The sequence below is a fragment of the Globicephala melas genome, chromosome 2 (assembly GCF_963455315.2).
Source record: "Globicephala melas chromosome 2, mGloMel1.2, whole genome shotgun sequence".
NCBI classification, from domain to species: domain Eukaryota; kingdom Metazoa; phylum Chordata; class Mammalia; order Artiodactyla; family Delphinidae; genus Globicephala; species Globicephala melas.
Genome location: NC_083315.2, coordinates 154,489,548 through 154,513,804, shown reverse-complemented (window position 1 = coordinate 154,513,804; position 24,257 = coordinate 154,489,548). Strand labels below are relative to the sequence as shown.

The 24,257-nt window shown below is 37.3% G+C and overlaps 1 protein-coding gene across 22 annotated transcripts in view; it reads right to left on the bottom strand.

Annotated features, from left to right (window-relative positions):
• The window catches only part of NRXN3 (neurexin 3), a 1,711,975-nt gene that overhangs the window by 28,868 nt on the left and 1,658,850 nt on the right, over positions 1-24,257 (bottom strand). For 18 of the 22 annotated variants that reach the window (XM_060295124.1, XM_030831921.2, XM_060295133.1 and 15 more), the window contains one exon: positions 22,089-22,167. In XM_060295124.1, coding sequence (XP_060151107.1) covers positions 22,089-22,167 — 79 coding nt within the window. Of the gene's footprint in view, positions 1-22,079; positions 22,168-24,257 lie in introns of all 22 variants that reach the window. The other 4 variants (XM_060295131.1, XM_060295132.1, XM_030831937.2 and 1 more) reach the window with 1 other exon arrangement.

Genomic DNA, 24,257 nt, shown 5'->3' with positions numbered 1-24,257 from the left:
TCATTGACTTTAAAATGATGTAACTTCCCTGGATAAGTCACACCAGAGGCAAATCGACAGTCATTTGTGTGGTAACAATGGCCTTCTCCATCCTTCCATGCCAGGCCATTGCGAAAGAAGCGGCCATGATGCTCAGCACATTTTTACAGCCTGAATGAACCTCATCACTAGTCTTTCAAATGCTCCAAGTGTGTTGCAGACAGATAAACAAGCCCTGCTCGGAGAGGGCCTGAATTTGAAGCCATGGAGCATATCTCCTTCATTCAGAGTGTGTTGAGTGAAGCAGTGCATTGTAAATGAAATACAGCAGGCAGTCCTGTGGATACACAGACGCCTTCATTTAAGAGAAAAGTTATTGGATTCTGTGGCCACGGTAGGCTGGGTGTGTGCATGATAACACAACTCAGCTCTTTTCCACTGAAAAAGATGCTTACAAGCAACCTCTCTCAAGGAAGAAAATTTCAGAAAAATCTGTTATCCCATAGAACTAAATATCTCTATCTATCTATCATCTATCTATCTATCTATATCTATCTATCTATCATCTATCTATTTTCATTCAGGGACTAGAACTAAGCTTTTGCAGCAGCACATGCTTTGATCATTGTTGGGCAATAAAATAATTCATTTATAATTGATTCAGGCTACTTCTATTGACCTTGATGGCTACTGGCCCCTGACTCCATAAATGTGCTATGTCACTTAACAAATCTAAATGGTAATCAGTAGTAATCTTATAAAGTGCAACAGTTAGCAGGAGTGATAGATTTTTTTTTTTTTTTGCGGTACGCGGGCCTTTCACTGCCGCGGCCCCTCCCGTTGCGGAGTACAGGCTCCGGACGTGCAGGCCCAGCGGCCACGGCCCACGGGCCCAGCCACCCCGCGGCACGTGGGATCCTCCCAGACCGGGGCACGAACCCGCGTCCCCTGCACCGGCAGGCAGACTCCCAACCACTGCACCACCAGGGAAGCCCGGAGTGATAGATTTTTATAAGCAGAAAGGAAACCATACATGGACAATGACAGACAGAAAGAAAAACTGCTGTTTCCCAATTGATAGAAGGAATATTTAAATTCCAACCCAGTGCGGGCTTTCCTGGTGGCGCAGTGGTTGAGAGTCCGCCTGCCGATGCAGGGGACACGGATTCGTGCCCCGGTCCGGGAAGATCCCACGTGCCGCGGAGCGCCTGGGCCCGTGAGCCATGGCCGCTGAGCCTGCGTGTCCGGAGCCTGTGCTCCGCAACGGGAGAGGCCACAACAGTGACAGGCCCCCGTACCGCAAAAAAAAAAAAAAAAAAAAAAATTCCAACCCAGTGATGGGATGCCATTAGCAATCCAAAATGTGACTTAGAAAATTCTTGTGGTGGGGCTAGTCATCGTGGAATATATTTCTAATTACTTCCTTTTAGGAAAAAGAGTATTTCTTTATTACTATAATAATATTTATTAATTATAATAAATATAGAATATATATAATAAACACAAAATAATTATTATTATTATACAGTCAGTACAAAGCATTTTGCTTTTATTCCAATTGTAGGAGCACAAATTTTTACTGTGGGGCAAGTATTAAAAAATCAGAGAGTGTACAAACCATTCCCTTCAAAACCATTAATCACACTGGGAAATGATCCTCAACTTAAAGTCAAATATCCAATGACTTAACCGATAATGACTGTAATGGTGAGGTGGTGGCGAGGAAGAAGGAATGTGTTTTCTCTAAAGTGTGCGATTGTGTAAATTATAAGTAGATCGATATTTGATATCTGCTTACTCACTACCATCACCAAAATGCAATTCTCTTCTCCAGCACCATCTTTTGAGGAAACATCTGCTTCTTTAAAAAATTGTTGAGTGACTCATTCACTAATAGGCTCTGCAAGATGTAAGAATACCTAGAATTTGGACGCTGTCTTCAGTCTCTCATGACCAAGTTGTAAGTGCTTGAAGAAATGATGCACAGTCCCATACCAAACTGTAAAGTATCATCTAAGACTCTGAGAACCTGGAAATGGCTTTGGTGACTCTTCAGCCTAAGACATATATTCCTGTCACCTTCTCCTTTATTGCTAGGAATTGGTGTACCAAAAAATACAGCCTCACTTTTTATTTTTTTAATCCAACTTTCCTCCAGTGAATGCATCATTTTACTCATTGTATCTCCATTCTTCACAAAGCCCACTCACTGCCCACCAAGGGGCCATGCAGAGTTGATAAAGTCACTCTCGTCTCCATTCACCCAAAGATGAAAAAGGACACCAAAGTTTATTTCTGTGAAAGGTCTTTCTTTTATAGCTTGGACAGCTGTTCCCAAATGGCTCCCTCTTAGAGATGGCTGATTTTTCCTCACGCCTAAAATTTCTTGCATGCTCAAATGAATTTTCCTTCTTCTTTGCCCATTAAACTTCCACTTATCCCACATAATTCAGCCGAAGTATTTCCTCAAGGAAGGTTTCCCTGCCCCGACCTTGCATCCACATCCCTCATCCCTACCTTGTCACATGCCCTGCCATGACATGTGGCATGTGCCTTTGCTTCAGAGCACTCATCGAAGTATTTATTTGGAGATCACTTGATTAATCAATGACAGCCCCCCCGCGCTAGACTCACCAGGGGCCATCTCTATTTTTGCTCACTCTTGTACCCTAGTGCCTCTCCCAGGACTTAGTACATCATAAGTGCTCGATAGGCAGTGTTAACAGAAAGCATTAATGAACAGTTGGTCAGAAATATGAAATTTGTTTATCAGTGCCCTCTGAGGAATGAAAACGAGAGAAACCTCAAGTTCCTCTTGCTATAATTCTAGTTAGTTAATTCTAAGAAAGGAAATTTTACTCATATGCTAAAGCACAGGCTATATCCTCCTGCTTCCTCGGCAACCCATCCAGGAGGACTTGAAGACATTTACTCACTCTTCCTAACCTTTGTTTACTTGTGACCAGCACAAGTAAAACAAAATAATATGTCAAGAAAATGCTTCAAAAATTCCTGAGCATGACAACTAAATGCAGTATGTGATCCTGGATTGGATCTTGGACTGGAAAAAAAGTACTTTTAAATCCCATTATGCACACTGGTGAAATCTGAATATGTACTCTTGGTGCGATTTTGTAGCAGGGTTACATTTCTTGATTTTGATAACAGTACTCTGATTTGTTTTTCCTTGTTCTTAGGAAACACATGCTGAATGATTCAGGGTAAAGGAAATTATTTCTGCAACTTACTCTCAAATGGTTCAGGGGGAAATCTATATGTATCTATCTAAATATATCTATCTATATGTATCTATCTAAAACATCATAAAATATATGATGTTTTACACACACTCTCAAATGGCTCAGATATATGTGTGTACATGTACATAGACACATATAAATATTTTTTATATACATTCACATACGAGAGAGAGAATGATAAGCAAATGTGGCAAATGTTAACAATTGGTGAATCTGAGTAAGGGCATAAGGGAGTTTTATGTACTATCCTTATACCTTTTCTCTAACTTAGAAATTATTTGAAAATCAGAAGTTAAAAAAAAACTCTGAGGAAGTAAATATATGCATATTTGTGCAATTTTATGTACATATGATGCATAATCACAATCTAATTAATACACACACGTATGAAGACTTTGGTCAGATTTCCAGTGCGATAAGTGCTGCAGGATCTATAACTCCAAGATGAAGTTGATTTTACATCAAAAGAACCATCCATAAAAGTTACTGATCAATGCTTTACTGTAAGTGTATAAAGATAAAATACATATATATATATATATGTATGTTTAAAAACCTGGGTTGTCAGTATTTATGATCATGTTTTCCAGAGCCAGCATGATAGAAAAAAAGAAAAATTCAGTCCTAGACTATTCCTATATAACATCAAATCTATCCATCAAGTAGGTCAGTTTGAGGTAAAATAGCAAAGAGACACACTTGTGGATATGCTGAGCTCTAGAAAAGATAGTTTTCTTGTGTTTATTTAATGAGTAAAATGAAAGTGAAGCGCTTTTCAAATTTCTCAGTTCCATCTATTGAGTAAGCATTGTGCCCCATGGGGCGGGGGCGGGGGGTGAAGGGAAGGAGGTACTGAAGATTGTTCTTTGAGCATCATCAAAAAATGAAGACTTTCTCAGTGGCTAAGATCCCACCTGGGCCAACATGGTGACTAAGGCTCCTTGAGGCACTACTGAAAGTTTCTGAGATGAAAACAGAACCATGGTGAAGGAAGTGGAGGAAAAAGTCAACGTGAATGGCAGCTGATAAGATGAACATCTGTTTATCAAGTTCAATAATACAAATCAGCGTTTGTGCAATGCCTGACCCAGAGAGAAGCAGAAAGTAATTTGGAAATTGGAATGACTGTAAAAATACAATAAAGAATTATTTCACCAATCTGTGAAATGGCATTTGGCAGTGGCTCCAGAACATAACAGTTCAGTAAACAAATGAAGTCATGACAAGGCAAGGTCATAAGGCAGTCTCTGAATGTGGCCAATGAAGAGTGACATCAGATTTTTTAATGGCTACAAATACAAATGTTTGCCCCTTAGCAGCACTGCCTGACTTTTTTTGAAACATGGCTTATAAGATCAGTGATAATTTAAGCACATTATCAATTTCCCATTTCGATCTTCTGGACTACAGGTAGATGCTATTAAAAAGGAACATTCTTAGAAGTATAAAGCACAGTTTTAAAAAATCAATTATATGTAAATTTAAAAATATTTTCCATGGGATGATAGTCACAATTTTAACTATTGGATGGGCAGCTTCTGATAAATTCACTCACTAACAAAGCCACAAGAGGGAAAGACTTTGTCCCAGAAAACAAAACAGAAATCAGAAAGTCTTGGCAAGCTCTCTCATCTCTTAAACATGTATGGAGATCACTGCTAGTGCTGATATTTAAAAGTGGCTGCTTTTATCTTTAAACAAGCCTGTTGTTTGAATAGACATGCTCCAGGCATCACATTTGGACCATTTGTTTTACCAGCTGTTTCTAAAAATATGTTCATGATGTAGACCTTTTCTGCCTATCGCCAAAATTGCTTTTGTTCAGGGCTTTTTCCCCCTTTCACAAGGGAAAGGGTAAAGACATGGAAAACAACATCTGCTGAAAGATCTCACAGCTTCAGGGAAGGACTACAGTCATAAGCTTTGCATGAAAAAAAAAAAAAAAGAACTACCAAAAAACTCCAGTAAGCTACATGACTGAAGAGACTGCTACATTCTTTTGGATTAAAGGTAATCAAATATTTTAATTTGTTCATACGATCCTTATAGCGGCAGTGACAGATGTTCCCTACATGGAAGAGGGTCTCAATTAATCTACAGCTGGCTTAATTTTCTGGCCATCCTATCAAGGGAGAGGGAAGAAGAGGGAGGTGTAGAGAGAGGAATGCAAAGTTTTTAATTACTTCTCTGCAACTGCATTCTTTCATCTATTTATTACATCTAACAAGCATATGTACAGATGAGGAGAGGTCAGGCAGTGAGGATGTACGTGACACCTAAAAGTTGGGTTAAAGAACCAATCATATTCCCAAGTGTCTGTTGAAGACCACTTCACAACCCATCTGTGTTCCTGGTTTCCAAGCACAGATTTTATACTTTCTGGTAGTGGGTCATTTGCAGGATACCTCGTGCCTCCTGCTGCTGTATGACCACCTGGTGTGTCCACGGACCATTTGTCAGTTGATGAACAGGACTGACCCTAGGAAATTGGTGCACGCTCAGTTATCCAGAGTCCTACGTATCATCATCATCATTATCTCTGAATTCCTCTAGCAGCTCTCCTTGTAGGGCTTAAATCATGGACTTAATTCAAACTCATGGGAAAGACAGGATTCATGACTTTTTTCAAATACGGGTCTGGCAGAGTTCCTATAACTAAATATTCACAAGGGTGCCCTTGTTGGCCTCTTAATATTCTTTTACATTAAAATATATATAGAGAGAGATTTTCTTTTTAATTACAAATGTAATACATACTCAACATAGAAATTTTGGAGTATGAATAACAAAATAAAAATCACCCACTGACCACTACCTGACGATAATCACTGTTAAGTCTGTTACTGATAACATAATCCTTATACCAGATGCAAAACACCAACTCCTGATTTCTCAATAAACTTGATGTGCCTTTTTGTTAGGCTAAATTAAATATAATACTTTCAATATTTAGATAATAAATTTCATGAAGCAAGAGGTTATTGGTATAGATTGCCCAAGAGACTGAAACGGTGGGAGGAAAGGAGAACTAAGGAGACAAATTCAGTAGCTGCCTTTAGTATAGGTCACATCCTTCCTTTTATCTGGGGACTAAGGTTTTGACCTCCTCTTGACACAAATAAGGATCATGTTATCTCAACTATAGGCTCATTCAGCTCTTCAAAACAGTCCTCTCTACTTTGCAATAAGGCTAAACTGAGAAAACATTCTAGGTTTAGATTGGAGTCCTTAGAAATTTCCATTTTTCCATAAGTTGTTTTGTTTACAAACTGATTGTGTCCTTCCAGTAACATGTATTCTAGAATTTTTTTGAAATCTCCCATTCTATTTTGTGCCTTTAATCTATTTTTACTGAAATTCAAAAACTCTCTTATACTTAATATCTAAGTGACCTATGCCTGGAATAATAACTTCCTGGGGTCTCAGTGAAATAAACAGCTTGGTCTTAAGATCATTTAGTTCATAAAAAAATTTTAGATTTAGAAAGGCTTTCAGTTTTCAAAATTTACTAAATCTAGCTGTGGCAACATAGATAACACTCTAAATCTCTTTAAAGGTTTCTGGTTTCGGGAGGCTGGTTTATTTGTTTTCAGAGACAAGTAAAACATAAAAGAAAAATCTATGGGGAATGACTAACATCCAGTTGCCAACTTTTAATCAGTTAAAGATGCTACAAACAGTAACAAAACACTATTTTCATAGAAGACGTTGATTTTAACCATCAAGAACCACCACCCCCCCAAACACAAGATATAATCTCAGAATATACGGCAGTTCTGTAAATTTAACTTTGTGGAAACTCACTATATTGTCCTTACTTTTCTCATTTCACCATGGATCAGTGAAGGTTTTGGCATAGCTTGACACTAGTTTTGCTTTTGAGCTTGGGAATCACTGCTCTCATTTGTCTAACAATCTGTCCTCCATGTAGCAAGGTGATATCACTGACCATGCATCTCTAGAGCATACATTTGTTGAGTGTGTACCACGAGCTACTTAAACGAATTGCTTCACCATGTGTCCATGATCTCTTAGTTGGTCATCTAGTGACCAATAGAGAGTTGTAGATTTGACCGCTAAATGGGTCAATAAATATACTGTCTTGTGTGGCAACAATGTCCAGTGGAAAGAAGATGACCAATTTCCACACATTTCCTCTGAATTCTCTGTTGAATGCTATCTCAGTTTAAAATAAAAAGCTCTGGACTCTTTAAAAAAAACCTTGATACACAGTATCAGTAAAACAGCATGGATTATGGATTTAGGACACTGGGATTTAATTCCAACCCTAATGGAAACTAATTCAGTGACCTTGAACAAATCAATTTACCTATGTAGGTTTTACTTTTGTCACCTAAAACAAAATCATTACAATGAACTCGAAAGTTCTTCAAGCATATACTCTTAAGAGTTATGTAAACTTTAAGATTATAATTTAAAATAATTCTAAAAAGGTCTTTAGCTTTACGGGAGCTTAAAAGAGGAATTGCTATGTTTAATTCGATACTCAAGGTCACCAAGAGATATCTTAACCAGAAATCTTACTAAGAGCACATTCTTCAAACTTGATGAAGCGGTTAGATCTAAAGGAATTTAAAAAAAAGTCTTAAAAAAATAAACTTAAAAACACTGTGTGTCTAGGGAACTCTACACAGTACTCTGCAATGGCTTACATGGGAAAAGAATCTAAAAAAAGAGTGGATATATGTATACGTATAACTGATTCACTTTGCTTGTACATCTGAAGCTAACATAACATTGTAAATCAACTATACTCCAATGAAAATTGAAAAAAACCCCACACTATGCATCTCTCATTGTTGAAACTTGCTTGACTTTCATAGGGTTTGTTTTATTTTAATGTTTTAAAAATATTTAATTTGAATGCTATTAAATGAGGGCGTGTTCTCCCTGGTTGATGAGTTCTCGCTATTGCAGACGTGTCATCTGTTGTGTCACCTGTGCCATCCTTGTCTATTTCATCTCAGCACGTTACACGGCTGGCCCCTGGGGACTGAGTTTGCCCATTTGCTTTTATAGGGAAAGCTAGCAATAACTAAATGTAAATAAAGAAATAAACAAACAAACAAACAAGCAAATAAGCAAGGGAATAAACCAACCCACCACACAGGAAAATACCAGGCTATTGCAAGCATAAAGAAGTTGGAGACTTTACTGCATTTTGCTATGTCCCTATCAGGTCATCAACAGTGCTTAATTTACCCCTGTTTTACTCTTGTTTTCTATTATCCCTTTGATCTCAGAAGCTTTTAAAACACTAATTCTAAATTATGTTGTTTTAAAAGTCAACCCGTGTACCTCCTGCCCCCAAAGTCCATCCTAATGGCGCCGTCTTTCTTCCTTTCCTGCATCATCTCTGCATTTCTTTTTTTGCTTTCTTTTTGAGTCATAGCTCAGAACCTCACAACGCCAGGCACAATACCACAACAAGGGGCCTTGCTAATGGAGAAAGCTCATAATGTCATTACTTAGCATTCTGGCTCCCAAAAGTTAATGTTATGCTCCCTCTGGGGTTGGGATACATTAGGACCTGGTTTCATAGTTTACTTGATGTTGTTCTTATACGAGTCTTTTGTATTTCTTTTCCGCAGATTTCTAATGTTAAAGATGCTAAAGGGACTAAGCATTAATTTATGGAGTCAAATCCTAAAGTAACAGACGCCACTTCCGCAGTAACACTAAATGTGGCCTTGTACCTGTATTTTCATAGCCTGCTCCTGTCTAATCTGTTGCCAGGTGGTAGAACACATTCTTCTCCTCAGGATATTGGATGCTGCATCCTGCACCCTACTGAATAATCCTTTGCCTCCGACATTCAGAGGACTAAGATATAAATAAATGCTTTTGCCTGCAGTGCAGGAAGGAGTCCTATATATTGTGCCCCTTCAATTCTGTTCTCCTCATTCACTGCCTGTGTCACCAAGAATGTTTTTCTCACTTTCCCCACAAAACTTATAAAGCTACAAATCAAAAAGTACAGGAAAAGAGGAGGTTCTCAGCAGGTTGCAAATATCGTATCTCAGTCATTTAGACATTTGTCAGCTCAATAACCCACAGCCAAGGTTTGGGGAAGAATTACTGGGATGTGACACAGTATGTGGGCTGGAGTTCAAAGAAACGACTGCCGAAGAGGTCTGAAAGCAGGGAGGATGCAGCCCACACCCCAGCGGAGGCACAGAGTACAAAAGACAGACGTGCAAAAGGAAGGGTGAAAAATCAAGCGCTTACAAAAAAGGCAGTGTACGTGCTGTGGGTAGGGGACCCTGGTTTTGTACGTTTGCTTTTTGTTTTTTATCAAGTTTCATATATGAGATAATGTGCATATTCAAAACAATGGTGAGAAATGAGCTTCCAATGTCCTTCCACATCCTATGTGGTCTCACGTGCTTAGTGGGGAACTCAACAAATGTTTATTAAGATTGACTATAAAATGGGCAAGAAGGATTCATCTTTTAAAAAAAGAAAATGACCACAAATTCCTAACCTATCAGATATCTCTAGATCAGGGGTCAGTAGACCAAAATCCAGCTCGATGCCTGCTTTTTAAAATCAAGTTAGATGGAATCACAGCCATAATCCTTCATCTATGTATTGTCTATGGCCGCCTTTGTGTTACGACAACAGAGCTGAGTAGCTATGACAGGGATTGTGAGACTCCCAAAGTCTAAAGTGTTTACTCTCTGGCTCTTTATTGGCTTTTGCTCTGAGTGATTAGTCAGAAAAATCGGAATACTTAGCAATATAATATTGCCATGATCTTTTAGTAAAACGGGGGCATCTGCTTCAAAGCTAAGATGAAAGAAGAATTCGACAACAGAGGGTCCTCAAGCATTTTCAACTCTACAGACTTTCCAGTTTAGGCTTCCGGATTGGTCAGGATGGATATAATTTGTAATGAGACCCTCAGATGCTTAAGCAAGCTATACTTTCCTTGGAAAGATTCTAATAAAAGCAAACCCAGCTTTAAAAAGGTACTTTCTATTTCATTGTGAATTTTAGTCCTTAATAAATCCTTTAAGATTCTTTTCTTGCATAGAAAATTCAAGGGCCCAGAAAAGGTTTGGGGTTTTGTTTTGATTTTTCCTTTTTTATAGTTTGAGACATATAATGCAAGGAAGTGAGAAAAATGAAAGAGAAGATAAACACATGAGCAGGAATTTAAGAAATGTCAAGAGTACACAGATATCAGAAAGGGACTAAGGTAAGAAATGCATCCTCCCAGGTACATATTCACTTCTTTTGTTGCTGCCTATTAGCTGTAACATCTAAAACACTGTGTTCAAAGAACAGAATTATCTCAGAAATGAAGAAAATTCAGCACCTCACCAGAGCTCTCACTACGAGCCTCTATTCTTAGAATCCTAACATCAGTTAAAGGTGGCTGTTACCTGATCATATGTTCTAAACAGGTCTGCTGATGAGCAGTGAGCTAGAAGTCCCCAGTGCACAATTACACAGGTGACATCAAGAGGGACTAACCTCACGTAAGTGACGGTTTTCATCCTGAATACTGGAACCATTCCACCTTGCAGGAAGCCACAGTAAGTTGTTTAAATCACAGCTGTTTGGATAAATCATAGCTAAACAATTTCATAACCCCTATCAACCAAGGTTTTCAAAGCCTTTCAGATACACAGTAATGAATCCATCTAACAAGTATTTCCCAATCATTTAATATACTCAATACACAAACCTTCTTTCATTATTATCAAAGAGGCAGGTAGCTATTTATATATATGGGTCAATGGAGAATACTATATAATGAGACTGTATAACATAGTGATTCCTGTGTGGGCTCAGGGCCCCACTGTCTTGGGTTTAAATCCCATTTCTCCTACTTCCTTGCTGTGTGACCTCGGGGCCATCTTTTGGCTCCTCTGTGCCTCAGTTTACTCATCTTTAAAATGGAGATGATGATAAAGCCCCTCAGGGGATTGTTATGAGGATTAAGGGAGTTAACAATGTAACGTATTTAGAACTATACCTGCATATAGTAAATGCTCAATGAATATTTACTGAATGAAGGAACAAAGATGTTGCAGTGGAAAATTTACAGATGAAGGTCTAGAAATCACTTCAAGGGGCTTTATTCAATATTATATGTGCTGTCACTGAAAGTGGACCACAGGGGCAGCTAAAGCTGACATTAAATCAAAGTAAAATATTGTACCATCAGCAACTCAGTCAGAGACTGTATCTTGTCAAAGTAGAAGGGCAAGATCCGCACTTTCCTTTTTAATTCCCAGATTTCTCAAACTCTTTCACAAAGCAATGATTAAGTATCTAACGGTAAAATTACTTTTTTAAGTTGCAGTCATTTTCTGCAATACAATGGTTCTCATGCTGTTTTAAGTATTAATGTACTAGTTTTATGGGAAAATGTGGAAGTAAAGGGCACTGACATATTTCACTGTGAAGTTGGTTAATTAACGTGCATCAAGTAAATGAACTAAATAAAGTCCATTATGTTTTAAAAGTTACAAAAACATAACAACTGAGTAATGGAATCATGTTGAATATTATAATTATGTGCTAAGAAATGCAGCTATTATAGTCTTTCCAGAGCTCGAGAAACAAAATTTGGAAACCTAAGAAATATCCCGTTCATCTTCATGTTACTAAGGGAGGAATTTTTGGCGACTCTATTTTGGGGAAACAAAATGAGTGAAAGTTCCACAAATGAGCATGTCATAGTTCTAAAATGCAGTGCTCTGATAAGTGTTTAAGCCCAATCCTCTGTGCACACTGCAGTAGAAATAAGAGTTACCTATTTTCAAACAGATTTGGGTTTGAACCTTACCTCTGCCACTATGTGCAGGCATGTGACCTTGGAAAAGCAAACTTTCTGAGTCCTGATTTTCTCAATTGTAAGATGGCCACAATAGTTTCTACATCATAATAAGTGAAAATGAGTTTTAAATAAAATACCATGTTTGAATGCACCCGGCACAGTGTGGCACCTTGGCCAGTGGCATGCCAGAGCCAGCTCATGATAGCTGACTGCGACATTTTCAGGAACTGTCCAAGTTGGTTGTTAAACATAGCCATTATCGAAAATATATGTATACACACACACACACACACATATATATACACACACAAACATATGAATACAATCTATTAAAAACAAAGGTAATAAAAGCTTAAAACTCAAGTCCATTGATATCCATGGTATCTGTATGGTGAAAAAAGTGTATAATCGTGTGCTCATGAGCATTACTTCCCAATTCGGAGTTTAATATTGTCATATCTGTGGCTTCAAATCAGCCACAGAGGGAATATTTTATACTATAGAAACTGTCACACACTACAGATTAAGGCTGTGTGTGTCTATGTGTGTGCTCGTTCTTATCATTTATCAGCAAGCTACTATACCTGACTCATCAGGAATACCCCCTCCCTCCTCCAGCTTTCCCTCCCTCCTCCCTTATCTGCCCTCTCTCTCTTCCTCCTTCACTCTCTCCCTTCCTTCCTTCATTATAAAGTTCTTAGTCCATAGACCCCACAAATTTCCTCTTCCTGTGCTCTTCCCCTGTACCCTTAAGAAGAGCAAAGAGCTACACTGACATGACTGAAACATCTCGTTGTAAAACCATCTGCCTTGAAACGCTTTCTCTTCCCCAGGTTAAACATTTGCACTTTTTAATCTTAAGATCCTATTTCAAAAATCAATCTATCAATTCATTTCAGATCTATTTTATACTCTCTTGTTCAACCTTTATGGATAAGGAGGTTGAATTTGTTACAGAAATTCATTTTCATACTATAAGTATCAAACAAACCAAATCACTCCAAGTTATGCGGCAAATTTCCTGGGTAATCACAGTATAATCCAGCATCTGAATAATTAACTGGGCACTGTCTTCCACCTTTCTCTCAAGAAATTCAGACTCAATTCTCAGAACTAAAGTTATTGTGTATGTCTTATTCTTTGAAAAGAGAGAAAAAAAAAGAATTTAGGTCTAAGTCAAAGTGTTGGCTCTCTAATGCTTCCATGAATTAAAAAATAAAATATGTATCATTTGACTCAGAAAGATCAAAAGATAATCTTACCTTGAAATATGCATGAAGTAGAACCAGTGAGTTAAAAAGCTTTTTTTTTTTTCCTTTCCCTTGCCAAACCCATTTATATTTTAGGTTAAAATACATAAACAAATAAATTTTATAATAAAACACATTCGTATTTCCACAAATTCCTCTCCAATTCAGGAACAGACACTGCTCTATACAGCAGAAACGATGACACTCCTCACTAATGTCTTCTGAAAAAATTTTCTGTTGATCTGTTCCTGAAGAAAACGTCTAACTACAAGATTGATAATCTATGGGAAAACTCCTTGGAAATTAGCTCTTACATGAAATCCCTTTAGCAGTAAGCCCATTTAATCAAGCCAAAGAAATCAACAAGGGTTTCTTATTGTTGCTGATGGGGAGCCTGTTTAGCTATTATCATTAGTAATTTTCCACAGTAAGTTTTGCCTCCTTAGCCAGGTAAGAAGTGCAACTTATGACCTCCAGATGCAAACCAGTTATCAGCCTTACAATTCGACTGAAAATTTGTTTTGCTTCTTTGTGAAGTTCCCTAAAGGTAAGGTTCAAAAGAGAAACGATAGGGGAGTGAGAAATAAAGGGAGAGGATTTCAAACCACTTATTACAAACAGAGAACAGAATCACAGAACGACACCAAGACAGTGGACTCCGAGACGAGATGGCAAGACAGATGTGCCAGATGAAACCCATGCTTGACTGCCGTACCAAGGAAAGCAAGCACAAGGACAAAACCACACAGAGATGCTGCGAGGGCAGCCCTTGGGGCTGCCGTGACCCCGTGGAAATAATAATAAAGATGAGAACCCATGAAATTATAACTACAAAAGAAAGTTATCCCCACAACTCATACACGGGACTGGCTGGGTTAGCCCGGATGTATCACTTGGATGAAACACGAGATGGCGTTATTATAGCCCATGCACTGGTGATGGAGGCCATGGTTAGTTGATTAGCTAGAAAACTCTCACTGCATGCCACACAATGATCCTGAGCTCGTCCAGAAATAAAAGATACAACAAATAGTCTATATCTGCAATAAAATTCTTTTTATGCCATCTGAAATTTGTGGAGAGGGATGTGTTTCTCTGTTCTTTCTGCATGTTTTTCTTTTATTACTATTATTTTTTTTCTGGCTCATTCGTCCTTTTTTTCAATGAAATGCATTGTCATAAAGGGGAGAGTAAAGACAAGTGGCCTGTGCAGATACAAGGAAAAATAAAAAGGGGAAAGGAGAAAATTTAAATAAAAAATATACAGGAGAAAGAAGAGGAAAACAAAGTACTTCATTCGTTTGTACACAACTTTCTTGGATTTTGTTGGTGTTTGTTTTGTTTTGAGCATAAATACTGGAGGGATATGCTGAAGGGGGAGAAATTTGAGATTAGGATGGCAAGAAAAGATTTTGTTGCCTTGGTTGATTTGTATATCTATATATCTCTCAGTATTTAAAAAATAATGACTCAAAAAAGTATAGCAATGAGTTAAAAATAGCCATAATGACCAAAACACTAAATACGAATCAAAACAAAATAAACTGAACCACCAAAAATTCATGCGGCACAAGATGAGGTAAAACAACAGAAAACGTTTTTCAAATATATACAAAGTATATATCTATTTATATATATACACAGGAATGTGTGTATATGGATAGATATATCTGTATAATTTTTTCTCTCTACCCCTCCCAAGGATAATTGAGTTATGGAATCATCATTATAATTATGATAAAGAAAAAAACAAAACCTAAAGAAAAGTTAACATGCTTTTCCACCAAGTTAAAACAGTATCATGCATGTCTATGTTGGCTGATGTAAGAATGATGGTATGAATTTCTGTGTAAACACATGGCTGATGGCAGGGGCTGTTGTTAATCTCTGTTTACATTATTCTAATATCATTTATACTGTGTCTATATATATATGGAACAATAGGCTCTATATATTTAGTATACACACATACATAAATATATATATGTACACACAGTATATATATTGGGGCTCATGGGAGAAAAAATACAGAACAAAAAGAATAAAAGAAAACACATAAAAGCCTCTCTTTTAAAACCCAATCCCTCTTTATTTATTAATTTTTCTCGGGTGCGGGGACTTGCTTAATGATTTCATTAAGCTCACTCCTTAACAACTACTTGCACTGGCATTTGAAATCAGGAAGTTCTCATAGCGTTTGAAATCAGGAAGTCTGGCTGGAAATTCTCCCTTCAACACGCCCATCCTTATTAACCTATTACCTAAGAAGCCCTGGCCCTAGGCCATACTGTATATGTGCAGTACTAATTTTTCAACCATAACGAATCAGAAATTCTGTGCCCCCAAACTAAGATATAGAAGAATGCTCCCTGGGGTTAACTGATTCTGCCACTGGGCGGCATCGTCTGTGGTTTCTCATGCCTGTCCTTGGATGGGGTATGCTAATTGCTGAATTAGAGACCTCTCCTTCCAGTTGAGTTCTGATAATATTCTAGGCATTTCCATTCATTGTCTACATTGTTTCTTCCCTTCTTATCCCTCCTTTCCTTTTATTCCCCTTATTTTTGTATCTGTCTTCCCTAATAGACTATGAACTCCTAGAAGGAGTCTCATCTTGTTTTTAATTTCCTAGAACCTACTCCAGTGTTTATAGATAGTAGTCACTAAAAACTGTTGCATAAATAAGTGATTTATTAAACTTTCAACTGGAAGTGTATATAGTTACACACTGATCTTATTGATTCCCTCTCCTTCGCAACATCACCAAAAAATCTTGGGTAATGGAGATGAATAGAATTTTTTTCATTTTTACCACTTTTGTTATTAGAGTCGTTGTTCTGATTATAAAATCTATGATAATGATCAACCCACATTTTATGCACACCATGCCTGCACTATCAATGGCCTAATAGCCAATTAGCTGATTTTCCTATACTTATATTTCTATCCTTATTCTAATTTTTCAAAGCATTTTATCATTAGGGATTTAAAGGCCACATATTTGCTCCAGTCACTTAAAAATTAGCTTGGGCTGGGGTGGAGGTGGGTTATAAAAAAGTGAAGTAACTTATCACTGAGTGGGTTAATGAATGAAGAGAGAAACTATACCATTAAATTAGGAACATTATAACCCATGAATGTACTCTATTAATTTATAAATCAATGAAGGAAATTCAACACTTGGTAGGATTTAGCCTAGACCTAAATATGTGAATAACTGTTTGCTTTGTGTACACTGAACGTGTATTAGAGCTCAAATGTAAAAATTACTCATGTCCACAGCCAATAATGATTAATTAAATTAATGAAATTTACATCTACTTACATCCTTCTTTCCGAAGCTAAAACATTTCTCAGATTACTTCTATTATACCTTTATTCAAAGTGTTTTTAGGTGGACCCTAACATTCAAGGTGAATTCTGGACACTGTGACTCAGACATTCCTATGGCATTTCATTTAGGCATTTACTATTAAACTATACACTGAACAGTTACTTGACTGATGATTATTTAAACATGATTCTATTTACCAATCGTGAGTTTCCATATGGAAAAATCTTTCTAAAATTAAATAAAAATCTATTTATTTGTAATGAAAATATACAAGTTGCTAACTTCAAGTTTGCTGGAGACACAAATGACAAAATGCATTTCTATAAACTCTTAAGATTACCAACATCATATTTAAGGTCGATAATCAGCACACTTATTATTTTTCATCTATGGATTCTGAAAAATAAAGCTCTCTTTCTTCTTATCCTTTATTAGAAAATTATTATTGTCTTAACACTTCAGCTGCGTCCTCCGCCATGTTCCAGCAAATAAAAACTCTAAGGATTTGCTGGGCTTTTAACAATTCAGTGCCAGATTTTCATATTATAAATACTTTACTGAGGCATCTCAAACTGATAAAGACTAAGAACCCAGTTCTACCTGGAGAACATAAACAGGGATAAGCTCTTGGTGTTTTGCCAAATTTAAATTTCACCGTAATGGGTCGGGTATTACGTTAGTGTGAGGAACAAAGTAGCAATAACACCAAATGCAAATGTGAGGACTGTAGATTTGAGAAGTAAAAATACATCTGAGAACCACTCTGGGAATAGTAATTATTTTGTGATCTCAGATTACTGCCATCAGTTTAAACATCTCCCTCAATCCAACCATTATAAATTGTTTAGCACAGTCCTATTGATAGATGGATGTGTTTCATCTTTACTTCCTTTTACTGTCTGCCCTCTGGTGCAAGTGCTGTCCCTTGAGACTTGATCAAGGACACTTAACAAAAGTGGAGGCAAAAACCCCGGCTAATTGACACCCAGAAAAATGTATCTCTAGATAATGGCTGGATGAATCAATATAGTTGTTAATTACTGCCATGCCCATTTCTCAGGTGCAAAAGGCATTTTTTTTCACTTTTCTCCTCTGCTCTGTGAACCCTGCCCCCACGATTTTTAGAATCTTAAGACCATAGACCACATAAAATTCAGACAATTGATAATTTTTAAATATACAGAAGCGAATCTGACAATACATTAGTTTTGATGTTATTTTTTTTTTCCGAAAGACGGAGACACTGGGCATAGGAGTTGGGGGGAGGGAGAGAGAAGGAATGAAAAGTGAATTTAAACCCTTTATCTGTATTTCAGAATCCATTCCCACATTTTAGGTCATGAAGGTAAACTTACTAAAGACCTTAATTTTTATTTGGCTTCCACAATCTCATGAGAGAATCTCATTTCCTAGTGGTTATTTGAATCCTCTCCAGCTTGTCTATTTGTTGTTGTTGATTACAAAGAGGTAAGAAGGACAATGAAATATGCATTTACTGCACAATTTAACATCAATAGAAGTGTAGTTGGGAAGAAAAGGGTTTATATGCCAAGACATAAGTCTCAAATACCAAATAGACACCTCCTTCTTTGGTAGGGGACACAATCAATGTTTACAAATTAGGGAAGTTAAAATCCTGACCCTCAACTTTATGTACGTGAACAGTTATTCAAATATTCTTCTGAATATATTTATTTGATACAGATGGATTCATTATGACTTTATAGTTCACAATTTCAATTCTGAGTTCTCAAAGCAAATGTCCAGAAAATGCAACTCACTACAAAATGATCTAGTTCCCAGCAAAAGAAGGGACAGGGTAAGGTAGAGAATTATTTTTGCTAAAGAAACATGGATTTTGTTAGGGCGATACTTACTTGTATGAAATCATATATTTTAAAATAATTCACCAGGTTTTATTTAGCTGTTTAAAGGGAGATGAACTGAGAGGTATGAAAAAATCTCCAATTTTAATTTAAGATTATGAGGTATTTTGAGAGTCATACAAATTCAGTCAACAAATACTAATTGAGCTTTCACTCTGTGCCTTACTCTCATGATTTAGGATTTTTAAAAAAATCTCATTTACATATGTTCCAGCAAAAATATACAGAGAAAACTTGAAATCCATTGGATGTAAAAAGTTTCTAAACTATCATCAACCACACTCTAAAAAAATTTAGGTTGTCCTTAAAGAACTAAGCTACACGACTAAGCTACACCAAACCAGGGTGATCCCTAAATGCCAAAGTGGGTTGTGAGTATAAAAGTCATTTGCTAACATCTGACTCAAAACCAGCAGCTTTGAAACCCAAAGAAATATCATTTCATTTAAAATCTGATGCCCACATGAACCCAAAAGTTGTTGAATATAACATATACTAAAGTTATGAAAAGTTTATACAAATTTATGAAAAGCAAGAGCTTCTAGTGGACCTAAATTAATCAGGAAAGAACCTGTAGAAGTTAAATACCTTACTACTGAGACAGCCTAGAAAATCATAAATTTGGTAACAGTAAGAGAAGATAAGGTAATTGCAAGTAAGACAGAACAAGATTAGCCGAATTTAGTGTATTTCCAGCAAACGTCAAGCCCGGAAAAGAGTAAAATTTTAGAAACTGAGGTAGTGAATTAGAATGTTTAAACTTAGAATTTTAATCTCAATATTCACATAGAATCTCAGGATTAACAGTTTATGTCAAAGTTATGTAAATGTCACCATTGTCCACTGCTGCATGGGCAACGGAAGACCTCTCTTTAGGCAGTGTGAAACTTAACCCCAGAAACAACTGAGTTGATGGTTCTGATTTTTAATCTGTAATATTTCTGGAAAATCTTAAGGCTATAGAGATATTTCTCATACAAGGCAAAAAAGGACTTGACAGCTCTAAGCATGTAATCTTCATCAGTACTAATCAGGTTCCCTGGGCAAAACCTCTGCATCAATAGGTATATCTATCTCCTTCCTACATTAAATATGCCTCCGACATATTTCCCTGTGCATCTGAATCACTTATCAGGAATACTTTATGGAGTAAATTTAGAAAGAAGAAATGCTCATTCTTCAAATGTGATGAGTTAAATAATCCCAGGCAGAGGGGATCAATATCAGCCTCTTGGAGCTACGTGTTGGCTCCTTCGGAGTGGGCATCCTGTCACTTGCTTTATTTATATATTCCCTCCCATGCTCCCTTGCAGAACACAACAGATTGTTTTAAAAACTGTTGTTATTCCCCCACCCGCCCCATGTAATTATATCACTCAAGAAATGCTGGCATTGAATTTCTGTCCTCTGCTTTTGAATCAGATGAAGCACCTGTGCAGTCACTGAAAAGCAAATGGACTCGGTCTGGGGCTTTTCAAGTTTGGGCCTGTTTATGTTCAATACCAAATGGTAACATACCCACAACCTGGGGTGCCATAGACCTTGTGAATCAGAGATCTAGAAAAGCCCTCTGTCTTCTTATGGAGGTTGCTATGGAGATGACGGTGTGTAGGAGGGGGAGGTAGTAGGGGAAGACAGTGGTGATAATTGAGAATGATCAAGCCTAGATTTTTATAAGACTTAATATCCAGAGATTTGATAAACATTGTTACATATATACAGATATCACTGCTATGAAAGCAAGAAAACCAGAGAAAGGATACACAGAGAATCCAAATTGAAATCTAGGTATCTTAAATTATTGACCACAAAATCAGTGAATTTAACCTGCATCTTGGAGATCATGCCCTATTCATATCTGAATCCTTAATATGTAGCACATACCTAACATACACAACTGACCCTCAAAAAATATTTGTTGAACTGAATTCTGTTGGAGAGGTAAGTTAGATAGTAAAGTTCCGTATTCTATTTTCCAACAGCTCATTTGTGCAAACTATTAGAAAAGGAAGGATTCAAATCTAGAGATACACTGTATCCTGCCTGAGGGCTCAGAAATATTTATTAAATGAATGAATAAATCAATTATTTAATTAACAAAAATTTGTTGCCCACGTTCTGGTATAGATTAGACATATCTTCCCTTTAGAGTTCAAACCTCACTTAGAACACTGAGATTATGACCCAATAATCTGAAAAAAAATCTGACCAGCCAGGTCAAAGTTACTTTCCTCCCACACAGCCGAGCGTCCAAAGGAACAGATCACACTCCAGAATGGAAAGGCCCTGCAAATTATTGACATGTCCCTATGTAATGCTAAGAACAGGAACCCACAGAACTTCCTGGATCCAAAGCCATTTGCAAGATACCAAGCAGTCAGGCTTCCACAAAATCGGAAAATTGTAAATAATTTTAGGGTAACAAATGGAAGATTTTCACTTTTGTTATACTCATTTTTTTAATGAATCTTAAATTTCTCTAGAATTAACAAAGGAAATGTTTAATGGCTCTCCTTTATTTTTAAAGAAAAGGAAAAAAAATTAAAGCAACCCAAAGAATCAACTAGAAAATTCTGTTTATTTCTCTTAGCCTTTACAGAAATAAGATCCTAACCCAACTCCAGCTTTTAACTCTATTAAACATACACAGAAATTCGATGATATCTGTTCTCTATTTTATATATATATATATATATATATATATACATATATATAAATATTTAACTTATAGCAAGTCTCAAAACAGACGACTTGGGAAAGTTGATAGGAAATAATCAGGGACTGCAGTTGCCTGCTGGACATTATATCATATATAGCTCACTATAAAGAAAGACCATAAAACATCAAAATGTATCTGGGTGCAAATGGGGCACACACTGAAGCTTCTAATTGCCAAAGTACTCTCAACTTCAGCACAGTAGGTACATTTCGAAGCATCTCAGCCGTTGACATGGCATGGTTCTGTCCTAATTTTGTGTTTACTATGTTATATTGCTGCACAAATTCTCTAAACACACAATGAACAAAATTAGTATAAATATAATACCATGCTAACTGCTGTTGAAATCCCATGGAAAAAAAATATTTTTGGTTGTTTGATTTTGGTTTTTGTTTCGTTTGCCACTTAGAGTCAGAACAGTTCATGAGGTTTACGTGATCTTTATGGCCCCACTTTGGCTTTATGTTTTTTTGACGTCAATCCAATACAGAAGTCTTCATGTCCCACCCCCTGTCAATTTCGTAGCTGCCACTGGCTGCTATACACTTGCTGCTTTGGTGGTTAATCTGGGTGTCTGATTGCTCCAAGTTATGTCTTATGGACTTTTCTTTAGCTAGTCAAGGAAGTGACTTTAAATTTCCCTGGGACCTTATGGCTCCTTCCATGGGATTTGATGCTTTCGATTGATATTTATATATGTATTTATATACATATATAGATACAGGAAATACACACATTAACACACTATAATATATATATATAAAACACATGTATATTCACATATACGTATGTATTGTTTTTTGCAAATGAAAAAATAAAGCAAGCAAAACAAGACTGACCTAACCTACCTGTACTCGGCTCACATTCAACGAAGTCTTCGTCATCGCTTGAACATTCAGCAGATGAAACAAGGTCATCTGATGTTGGCTGCACATGTCAAAGAAAACATAATGAGGTAGGGGGAAGAGAGAGGAGAGAGAGAGAGATAAGGAAACCAATGAGCAAAAGCATCAAAGACTTATCACTGTGTCCTGCCTCCATCAACATTGCTGTCTCTCTCCTCTAAAGAGGGTATGCTGTAGGGTAGAGAATGTTAACTGCTGTGTAGCTTTGAATGGCTCTGGGTCCAGACAACCTGTGTGGGTCTATGTAAAGCTGAGTGTCCCAAGGTGGCCTGAGGAGGCTGAAGGCTATCCTATCCCTGTAGATCACATTGTGCAGCCTGACTCTATCCTGACTTTAATTTCAATTTTGAGAATCAGAAGGGCAGGAGAAGGGCTATTGCAAATGGTGGCAATACAAGGGAGCAAGCCAGCACAGAAGAACTACACTGCAGCTTGGAGAGGGTTTCCATACATATGGGGTGCAGTCTCAAGTGTATGATTTGGTGGTCGTGAATCTATAGGCTGCCATAATTAATGAACACTGTGGAATGCAGTCTGTTCGGGAATAGCATTATGGCTTCTCTCACTATCAGCGATTCTTCATGTAATTGCTGCAGTTAGTTGAATTAGTAACGTTGACCAGCAGACAGACATTACAAGACAGCCTCTGGACACAGGTAAGGCTGTTTCTGAAGACAGCAGAAAAAATTTTGATTGCAGCAAAAGTAATTCAATTTGAGACAATTTTTTTTTCTATTGAATCCTGCAGTGCAGAAATTCCCCAATGCCAGGGAATCTGCTGCTGCAAGAAATATAGGGGACTGTGGGTGTGGGCAGTAAGAAGGCCCCTTGCTACACAGTAGACGAGAAAAGTACTTTCTGTACCTGGTACATTCTACATGCACAATAAATACTCTTTCAATCATTCCCTCAATTATTAAGCTACAGATCTTGTCTAAAAACCAAACTTTTGTCCTACTCTGTGCATAAGAGTACTCAATATATAGCAGTTGTTCAACAAATGCTCACTGATTTCTCCTTCCTGATGTTAATAATATTAACTGACTTGCCAGTCTTATTATTCCCAAAGCATTGAAGCCTGAATCCATATTCAAGAGAAAAAGCAATTACAAGTCAGATGCTGTGCTAGACATGTATATATGCTTATTAGTTGTAGTTATTACTAATTAATTAGACACAATTCTCACAATGATCCTTTGGGACAGGGATAATTATTACACTTTTAAAGGGAACTGAAGTTCAGAGAGGTTAAGCAAGTTGCTAAAGGACCCACAGCTAGTAAAAAACATAGTGAAGATTTGAATAGATACATCTTAGTCAAAGTGTGCATCTGTAGCTCCCATAGGCTTCTTTATACCCCTCCTTACACGATGTTATGGACTGAACTGTGCCCCCTCCCAAATTCATATGTTTAAGTTCTAACCCCCTAGTACCTCAGAATGTGACTGGTATGTGGAGATGGGGTCTTTGAAGAGGTAATGAAGTTAAAATGAGGTCATTTGGGTACGTAAATCCAACATGACTGTTGTCCTTACAAAAAGATGAGATTATCACTCACTCTCACACACACACACACACACACACACACACAGGCAAGGCCATGTGAAGGCACAGGGAGAAGACAGCCATCTACAAGCCAGGGGGAGAGGCCTTGGAAGAAACCAACACCCCTGACATCTTGACCTCAGAATTTTAGCTTCTAGAACTGTGAGAAAATAAATTTCTGTTGTTTAAGCCACCCTGTCTATGGTACTTTGTTATGGCAGCCCTAGCAAATGAATACACATGACAACCCATATGCTTAGTGTTTCCAGACAACATCCTTCTTGAAACAGACATAGTAGGCACAGAATTGCTGGACACAGCAAAGAACAGTAGAAAAACCACATTAGGTAATGGATTTTGCTTAATTAACAGTGGCAGAGAGGTGCCTTAAACCACATAATTGATCTTTATTCAATACCTGTCAGGGAGATACTTCTACCTCTGCTTCTCCTTAAAGTCAATAGAAAAAGATTTTTCAAACATACTATTTTTATTGTCAACTAGACACTACTGAAATGTGCATTTCATTTCCACAACTGATGCTGGCAGCTGTATCCTGGAGCACCA